Source organism: Gobio gobio (genome assembly GCF_949357685.1).
Source record: "Gobio gobio genome assembly, chromosome: 17".
In the NCBI taxonomy this organism is placed as follows: Eukaryota; Metazoa; Chordata; class Actinopteri; order Cypriniformes; family Gobionidae; genus Gobio; species Gobio gobio.
The window spans coordinates 50,505,101-50,515,176 of record NC_137110.1 but is presented as its reverse complement, the minus strand read 5'-3'; the positions used below and the strand labels follow the sequence as shown (position 1 = coordinate 50,515,176).

The 10,076-nt window shown below is 40.0% G+C and overlaps 1 protein-coding gene across 6 annotated transcripts in view; it reads right to left on the bottom strand.

The window, feature by feature from the left end:
* kcnq2b (potassium voltage-gated channel, KQT-like subfamily, member 2b) overlaps positions 1–9,125 on the bottom strand; it is a gene marked incomplete at both ends in the record, with an annotated part of 81,670 nt that extends 72,545 nt beyond the window's left edge. For all 6 annotated transcript variants that reach the window (XM_079840327.1, XM_079840328.1, XM_079840331.1 and 3 more), the window contains one exon: positions 8,833–9,125. In XM_079840327.1, coding sequence (XP_079696453.1) covers positions 8,833–9,125 — 293 coding nt within the window. The remainder of the gene's footprint in view (positions 1–8,832) is intronic.
* Between the last annotated feature and the right edge of the window lie 951 nt (positions 9,126–10,076).

Here is a 10,076-nt window from a genome sequence, read left to right as displayed (position 1 = left end):
ACCTGAGCTGAGAGGTCACACACACACACACACACACACACACACACACACACACACCTGGCTCTATAATGATGGGTATTAATCAGGAAACTGCTGACGCCGGCTGCAGAAAGACAGCAGCGCTCAAAAGACCACATAAAGCTCATGTTTACAGCTCAATGTCTTCATATTCATCACACCAGAGCTCAGAGGTTCATCCTCACACTCCACTTCACACACACCTGAGTAAAGGAACTCACTGCATGTCAAATGATGTATTATACTATATACAGTAAAAGTAACACACTTATTTGAAGCTTTAGCTTAACCTGATATGGCCTACTAACTAAAACACAAATACAAAGTTATAAAAACTATATAGATGTTTTTAAAAGTGAATTGAGCTTTCGTTTATTTTTAATGTAAAAAACAAAATGATGTCAAAATGTCAGTTCAAGTGACAGTCGGTTATGTAATGCTTAAATGCTTAATGTATTACAATATAACTAAACTCATTAGATTTTAGGAGACTGAATCTAGACTTAAAACAATTCAGGCGACTAAAATATGACTAAAACTAAATGGCATTTTAGTCAAAAGACTAAGACTAAATCAAAATATGCTGTGAAAATGAACACTGCTCTGCTTTCTAAAGTCAGCGGTGGCGGTGGCACGGGTGCGAGGGCCCTTTCATCGCAGCTTTAAATGTAATTGTAATGTGAAATACTGTGTAAATGCTGCTTAATTGGTTAACAGTGTGTGTGCTTACTCTATTCATTTATTTCATGGAATAATCCAGTAAAATACTGTTTTTGGAAAATCTGTCATTCCCATTCTGTGCGTGCCACACCTCACATTTGATGAAAACAACAGTTTCTTCTTAGTTTTGTGTTATCAGTTATGTACATTAGGGTTTTATGTTACATCATATATTGTTAAATGAATGTTTACTGCATTATTTTAGTGTCATGTGACACCAGGATGGTGTTTTGTATGATTGTGCACTTTCTATATCAGTTAGTGATGAACTTTGATTCTTCATGTGTGTTTCTCTTCTCCAGCTGTGATTTGAAGGTGATTATCAGTGTTTTATAAAGGTAAAAAAGTCATTTGGTATATCAACATTATTTCTGTTCTGTTTTTTACTGTAAATTTAAGTTGTCAAACTGTAAAATTTGAAATTTGACTAGCATATTTTTCCCGGTCTGGAGTTGTTTTGAGTGTGTGAAAGCTTCAGCAGCGTGTGCTTTGTGAAACACACACATCTAAACTCCACGGCTGGTATTTGCTGAACATCAGCACCTCTGAAACAGTTTCAAGTCGATTTTTTTATTCAACTCTTCCTCTCCGGTTTCCAAACTGTCTGCTATGATTAGCAGTTTTTGCTGACTTTAGTGTGTTACTCTGCAGTTTCCTGTCAACATGTTTTATACTCATACACAACCTTATAAAGCCACAGAAACACACAGCGGTTAGACGCATCTGCTGCAAAAACACAAGAGCTTTCAAAAAACACCTTTTTAACACTCATTTTACTTTCATTTATATTTTGTTTTTCCATACACACTCTCCCAAAGCAGTTTTACACACACGCTTAGTAGCTTTGACATAACACTAAGACGACTATGGCACTGAGAGAAAGCTTTGGAGGAACTAATCCGCAATCTACACCCACACGCCTGCTAATGTGACCATTATCCAGTGATCATGACAACATTGACTAATAGGTCCACTGCTCATTTAAACCTAATTATGATAATGAGTAAACCAGATAAAGAGAAATTACTACATCCGATAGGAAGGAAGTTGAGAAATATGGGGAAATGGAGGAAAAAAGATAAATCTACAGCTGTATGGCAAGCTGTTTTAGCTTAAAATATTCTCAGCGTTATTAGTTGTAATTGCATTTGTATTAGTAAGAATTACATTTAGAGAGCCAGGGCCGATTCTAGGATTTTCATTCAGTGAGGGTATGAAAAAAAAAATGGTAACACTTTAGTTTAGGGTCCAATTCTCACTATTAACTTATTAGTATGCATATTAGGATATTGGCTGTTTATTATTACTTATAAAGCAAATATTAATGCCTTATTCTGCTTGACCATATTGTACATCCCTTAATCATACAATATTGGCAGATTTATAATCACTGAGATCCCACTGTGAGGTTCAGAGGCTTCCTCCCTCGAGAACATGTTGATTTCTATGATCTACACATGTGCAGTTTAAGATGTTCTGAACGGCAAAAAATGAGATAACAATAACTTGAACACCATGTCAGTGGGCAGATATGACTGATAAAGTTTCTCCATTTTCGTCAGTGAAGACAGTAAACATATGTTTAACGGATATTTATATGTTTTATGAATCATTTTCGTAGACATGTTAATTTACTGAAGGCTAACAGGAAAGCTAGGTAACTAAATGTATTAAATTAATTCACAATATGCACACATTCATTATTAATCGTATGCCTAATCTGAAGAAAATGTCTTTGTTAATATTTCTTGTTTGTTAATTATATTATAAATGACATTACATAGGCCTATTTCGAATCAAAATGGCGAAATTAGACAAAAGTTTATTAATTTGCATGAATATTTTTGTCATTTGTTTAACATTTCTGACTTACAGAAGCAGCTGTCAAATATGAAATGTTTAGTTTAGCTTCATATCTCGCACTTGACGTCGAGTTGCGCAGCTAAAATTCGAGCTCAGCCTCAGCAGCTTCTGTGAACATAAAGCCCGCCTACTCTGATTTGATTGGTTTTCTCAAATATGTTGAGATTGACGAGCGGTGACAGACCAATGAGAGCTCAGATCAACACACACACCTCTGCTTCTGACGTGCGCTCTGCTCGGATTGAAGAACACACTGATTAACGCAGATTAAAAGACGGGACGAAGCCGAAGCCGAAGCCTCCCGCCAGTTTCATATGTTTGAAAGGTTAATCACACATTTTTTAGGGAGGCTGGACAGAAGTTTAGGGGCCTAAAAAGGGCCTAGTGACGCCCATGTAGAGAGCTCTACAATTCAATTCTTACTAGTAAAAATGCAGTTGCAGAGCTCTCTAATTCAATAACAAAGCTCTGAAAGGATACGTCTTTAATGTGTTTTTCCTAGTAAGATTTGAATCAGAGAGCTCTCTGATTGTAATGATTAAGAACTTAATTGTAGAGCTCTGTAATTAAAAATCAATGGAGACATATGACTGGTTGACAAAATGGTGCTTTGGGCAGTGGACAGGGGTCAACATGGGCACCCTGACTGGTCCATACTCCACAAACTGAGATGCTCTGTGTATTCTGAGCCCTTTCTATCAGAACCAGCATTAACTTCTGGAGCAGTTTGAGCTCCAGTAGCTCGTCTGTTTGATCGACCACACGGGCATCAATGAGCCTCGGCCGCCCATGACCCTGTGGCCGGTTCTCCACTGGTCCTCCATGACCCTGTGGCCGGTTCTCCACTGGTCCTCCATGACCCTGTGGCCGGTTCTCCACTGGTCCTCCATGACCCTGTGGCCGGTTTTCCACTGGTCCTTCATCTGAGCACTTTTGATAGAGACTGACCACTGCAGACCGGAAACCCCCCACACATCCATGCCTTTATCTGGTGTAAATTCTGTTTAGCTGAATTGTGTTTGTTGGGAGCTGTCCACATGCTGTGGTGCTGAAACAGACTCACATTGCCTTCAATGAGCCGCTGATCACGCCTAATGGAGTGAGATTAGACGCGGCCGGACGCTGTGAAGATACAGAGCCGCTAGTGAGCAGCTGACATCCCTAAATACATCATCTAAGCTTTGCAACTGCATTTTATCAAACGCCACACTATTATGCATGGAACAGATGTACTGCCAAAGCGCTCGACTGCAGGGGTAATTTGATGCAGACACTGATCAGATGTTGATTAAACAGTGCAAGTGTGTTTTTACAGCATGTTTTGGTGATCGCGGGTGTTTGTTACTCAGCCTTTCGGTTTATAATCCAGGTCTGGATGTTACAGAGAGAATGAGGAGCGACGCTGCAACAGTCTGCAGGGTTTTAATGGAAATTCAAGGGCTCTGGCCAAGTTTAGACAAGGAAAAGTTGAAACCAAATAGCATAAGATGTGCCTCTAAACGGCATCAGATTGGGTTTCTTCGGCTTGTAACGAGAACCTTCAACCTCGACATAATCTGAGAAAGATTCTCAGGGTGAATCACTATTAATAGCAAGCTTTCAGAGATAAAGTAATAGAGAAGCAAATTCTGTTGCTGAACAATCCCATTTAACATCTGTAACTGCATGAGACACACAACAACAACACGGGAGACGACATGAGTCCAGGGTTCTACTAAACCAAACTATTATAACCAATAAAAAATGCTTTTAATAAGCAACCAGAAGGAAATCTTCAGTTGCTAAAACAAGCATGCATTAAATTCATGAAATGCACAACATAAGTGCAGCAGATGACAGTTATTTGTCATGTAAGAGAAGAACAAGAGCCAAACACTAGTGTTGTAGTCAAGACCACCTAACTCGAGAACAAGACCAATGTGTGTTGAGTCCACAAGACCAATGTGTGTTGAGACCAAGACCAATGTGTGTTGAGACCACAAGACCAATGTGTGTTGAGACCACAAGACCAATGTGTGTTGAGACCAAGACCAATGTGTGTTGAGACCACAAGACCAATGTGTGTTGAGACCACAAGACCAATGTGTGTTGAGACCACAAGACCAATGTGTGTTGAGTCCACAAGACCAATGTGTGTTGAGACCACAAGACCAATGTGTGTTGAGACCACAAGACCAATGTGTGTTGAGACCACAAGACCAATGTGTGTTAAGACCACAAGACCAATGTGTGTTGAGACCACAAGACCAATGTGTGTTGAGACCACAAGACCAATGTGTGTTGAGACCACAAGACCAATGTGTGTTAAGACCACAAGACCAATGTGTGTTGAGACCACAAGACCAATGTGTGTTGAGTCCACAAGACCAATGTGTGTTGAGACCACAAGACCAATGTGTGTTGAGTCCACAAGACCAATGTGTGTTGAGACCACAAGACCAATGTGTGTTGAGACCACAAGACCAATGTGTGTTGAGTCCACAAGACCAATGTGTGTTGAGACCAAGACCAATGTGTGTTGAGACCACAAGACCAATGTGTGTTGAGACCACAAGACCAATGTGTGTTGAGACCACAAGACCAATGTGTGTTGAGTCCACAAGACCAATGTGTGTTGAGACCAAGACCAATGTGTGTTAAGACCACAAGACCAATGTGTGTTAAGACCACAAGACCAATGTGTGTTGAGTCCACAAGACCAATGTGTGTTGAGACCACAAGACCAATGTGTGTTGAGTCCACAAGACCAATGTGTGTTGAGACCACAAGACCAATGTGTGTTGAGTCCACAAGACCAATGTGTGTTGAGACCACAAGACCAATGTGTGTTGAGTCCACAAGACCAATGTGTGTTGAGACCAAGACCAATGTGTGTTGAGACCACAAGACCAATGTGTGTTGAGACCAAGACCAATGTGTGTTGAGACCACAAGACCAATGTGTGTTGAGACCACAAGACCAATGTGTGTTGAGACCACAAGACCAATGTGTGTTGAGACCACAAGACCAATATGTGTTAAGACCACAAGACCAATGTGTGTTGAGACCACAAGACCAATGTGTGTTGAGTCCACAAGACCAATGTGTGTTGAGACCACAAGACCAATGTGTGTTGAGACCACAAGACCAATGTGTGTTGAGACCACAAGACCAATGTGTGTTAAGACCACAAGACCAATGTGTGTTGAGACCACAAGACCAATGTGTGTTGAGTCCACAAGACCAATGTGTGTTGAGACCACAAGACCAATGTGTGTTGAGTCCACAAGACCAATGTGTGTTGAGACCACAAGACCAATGTGTGTTGAGACCACAAGACCAATGTGTGTTGAGTCCACAAGACCAATGTGTGTTGAGACCAAGACCAATGTGTGTTGAGACCACAAGACCAATGTGTGTTGAGACCACAAGACCAATGTGTGTTGAGACCACAAGACCAATGTGTGTTGAGTCCACAAGACCAATGTGTGTTGAGACCAAGACCAATGTGTGTTAAGACCACAAGACCAATGTGTGTTGAGACCACAAGACCAATGTGTGTTGAGTCCACAAGACCAATGTGTGTTGAGACCACAAGACCAATGTGTGTTGAGACCAAGACCAATGTGTGTTGAGACCAAATCCAATGTGTGTTGAGACCACAAGACCAATGTGTGTTGAGTCCACAAGACCAATGTGTGTTGAGACCAAGACCAATGTGTGTTGAGACCACAAGACCAATGTGTGTTGAGTCCACAAGACCAATGTGTGTTGAGACCAAGACCAATGTGTGTTGAGACCACAAGACCAATGTGTGTTAAGACCACAAGACCAATGTGTGTTGAGTCCACAAGACCAATGTGTGTTGAGTCCACAAGACCAATGTGTGTTGAGTCCACAAGACCAATGTGTGTTGAGACCACAAGACCAATGTGTGTTGAGACCACAAGACCAATGTGTGTTGAGTCCACAAGACCAATGTGTGTTGAGTCCACAAGACCAATGTGTGTTGAGACCACAAGACCAATGTGTGTTGAGTCCACAAGACCAATGTGTGTTGAGTCCACAAGACCAATGTGTGTTGAGACCACAAGACCAATGTGTGTTGAGTCCACAAGACCAATGTGTGTTGAGTCCACAAGACCAATGTGTGTTGAGTCCACAAGACCAATGTGTGTTAAGACCACAAGACCAATGTGTGTTAAGACCACAAGACCAATGTGTGTTGAGACCAAGACCAATGTGTGTTAAGACCACAAGACCAATGTGTGTTAAGACCACAAGACCAATGTGTGTTGAGTCCACAAGACCAGACCAGCACTCCTTAAATTCATAGAGATCCATATTACTACCTGAGAAATGACTTATAATAAATATAATTAGAATAAGACACTAGAGCTGTTACCAATTAAATGAAATCATTAACAACAAAATTCACCTTTGAGCTACAGAGGTGATACAGAAGATCTGAACTGGTAAATTACAAACGCATAAATAATGTTGAGGATAATGTGTGTTTTTTTTAAAGATTGAACGTTTGTTAAAGTAATATCATGTTTGCAGTCGTGCTCAGATTAGTGAAAGCTCTCTCGCTCGTGATATTGGTTAATTATATCACGTTATAAATCCAGATCTAGACAAGAACTTTTTGCAACAATATCTTGAATTTTGTGAGCATTTGTATTAATTTTTGGTGTCATTTTTGACCCAATTAATTTCTGAACCAGCACAATAAATAAATGATATTAGAAATAATTCAATGATTGCATCTGAAGCAGTGAGTTTGACATCCAATCACATTAATGATGCACTGTAAAAAATGTAATGTGCTATTTACTTCAAAAAAATGATGGTAACAATATTACACATAATATTTTTGAGCAGTTTTGGCTTGGGTTCTTTAATGGAATCCATCTGAATAAATCATGCAAAATCTCCTAAATGATTTAGTCTATGAAACAATCATTTAATATTTTAAGTGAAATGTGCTTATTTATTTTAGGTTGACTTTAAAAAAATGGTATAGATTAGAGTGAATGGAAATGACCAGTTTATATTTGACTTTGAGTTTGGTTATACAGTTAATAGACTGTACAGCACAAGTAGAAACAAACTGATCACTGCACGGGCATTAGCAAAGTTATTGCTCATTAAACAAAGCAACATGCTTTATAATATTAATACACATGCAGTTATCCATAAGCTCTACTCTTCTGCACAATGGTAACGGTCAAAACTTCAACATAACAGAAACTCTTTCAAATATCAGTGTGTTTACATTTCCTTAAAGTCTTTTGGAAAATGTATTGGTTTTATTAGTGAAATGTTCTCAATATTTTCTATATAACACCGAACCACCATTTTATCAAGAAAATATACACAGTTTATTTTGTGAACATTACAAGACCCATGATTCATTTTTACAGTGTGTCAATAAATAAATCAGGCAATGCTCCGGCAGTTTAGTGATATCCCAGTCGTGGTCTTGACCGGTCTTGAAACAAAATCCTGAGTCCTCTTAGTCTGAGACCGTCAAAAAATGGTCTTAAAACCGGTCTCAAGTACTTCAACACCACAACACATCAGTTCATCTCTGAACACAAGATGTGATTCTAAATCCAACGATTCGAATGAACAAAGCTTTTAACTCTAATGGCTCTAAACTCAACTATTACCATTAAAAAGCTTTAACTCTTTCTTTTACAGTGTTATTACCATAGTAATAACAGCAAATTATGCATAATTACATGCAACTAAACCAAAACCCTAACCCTATAGTAAGTACATGTAGTTAGTAAATATTACTCAGTACTTAACACTGTAACAATGACACCTTAAAATAAAGTGTAGCTGAATCTTCTAATAATATAATAAGCAAAAGGAAAAGAAAAAGCATGAAATGCACATGAGAAGTGCAGCAGACCTAACCCTAACACAATGAAGGATTTCAGGATCGTAGGGTTCTTGGGGCAAATGTGATCCCAAATCGAACTATTCTCAACCGGGGGAAAGTAACACCAGCATCTACTGGAACAGTTCTGCCAAATATATGAACCACGACGCGCTTTCCCCCGAGGAGCATCAGCCTCGGCACTAAACAATACATGCGAGGGTTTTTGGGTACAATCCGCCACCCTGTAAACATCTCGCCAAGTGCGAGAACAAAAGCGCGCGAGGAGAGGACGATGCCAGAGAGAGAGAGAGCCTTCAGATGCGTTGTTTTGATGGCCACGTAAAGCTGCAGATACTCACACGTAAGCGTGGTAGATGAACGCCCATCCGCGCGGTCTCTCCAGCACATTATAGAGGAAATTCTGCAGGCGTCGGTAGAACGCGTTGCGCTTCGGCGGCCTCTTCCCGGAGATGCTGGAGCGCTGTTTGCTCAAGATGCTGCCGCGCTTCGTCGCCTCGGCGCCCGCGATCAGCAGCGCGCCGTCTCGGCTGGACTCCGTCGCGCCCGCCTCCAGCCCCACGAAGCCCACCTTCAGCTTCTTCTCGGCCTGCGGGGCAGGATACACGCCGCCGTTGCGGGATTTCTGCACCATGCTGGAAGCGCTGTCGTCATGGAGATGCGCTGCTGCTGATGCTGATGCTGCGGGTATTCCGCCCTTCGCCAGGTGCGAGCATCACTGCGCGTGAGAGGTGCGCGCGGCGGAGAAACAAGAAGCCAATAGCGATGCGAAGACGATCTGCAGTCTCTCTCTCTCTCTCTCTCTCTCTCTCTCTCTCTCTCTCTCTCTCTCTCTCTCTCTCTCTCTCTCTCTCTCTCTCTCTCTCTCTCTCTCTCACACACACACACACACACACACACACGAACTTGTTTTGGTGTCGAGATGTAAATTAGACCTGTTTGGGTGTCAATGGCAAGCATCTTACAGTCTTCCAGCCATCATTTGTGTTTGTTTTTGTTCTGAATCTGAATTTGACAGATAAATCTTCTTTCTGTCATTGCTATGATGCTTTACTTAACTCGTTAAAGCGAGTCTCAAACCAGCCTACAGACGAAACTGACCAGATTTGACTGTTTTAGTGTTTTATTTTATGTATTTATTTGCTTTTATTTAATTTAATGTAATAACAATTTTTACATTATGAGAAATGTATTATATTATAAACTCACCATATTGTCATAACTGTAATAGCTTTTACAATACATTTGCAAATGCAGTCAAATGCAAAAGATTCAAATTATTATTTTTATTATTATTGGTGAGTTTATAATGCAGTACATTTAATGTAAAAAATATTACACTATAAGCTCAATATTTTATTACATTTTGACAAAAATTACTTTTTATTTCAATAAAATTGTAATACTTATTACTTAGGGTTAGAGGAAATGTCTGAAAAATTAATAGACAATTATCCTGGCAGAAAATGATGGATGATTTGTTTTTTTGTGTGTCAAATGTCCAAAAAATAGTTGAATTATATTGTGGAACAGGCAAAAATGGGAAAAAAAAAAGGTTTTATAAAGCTTTGGGAATAACTGCTGT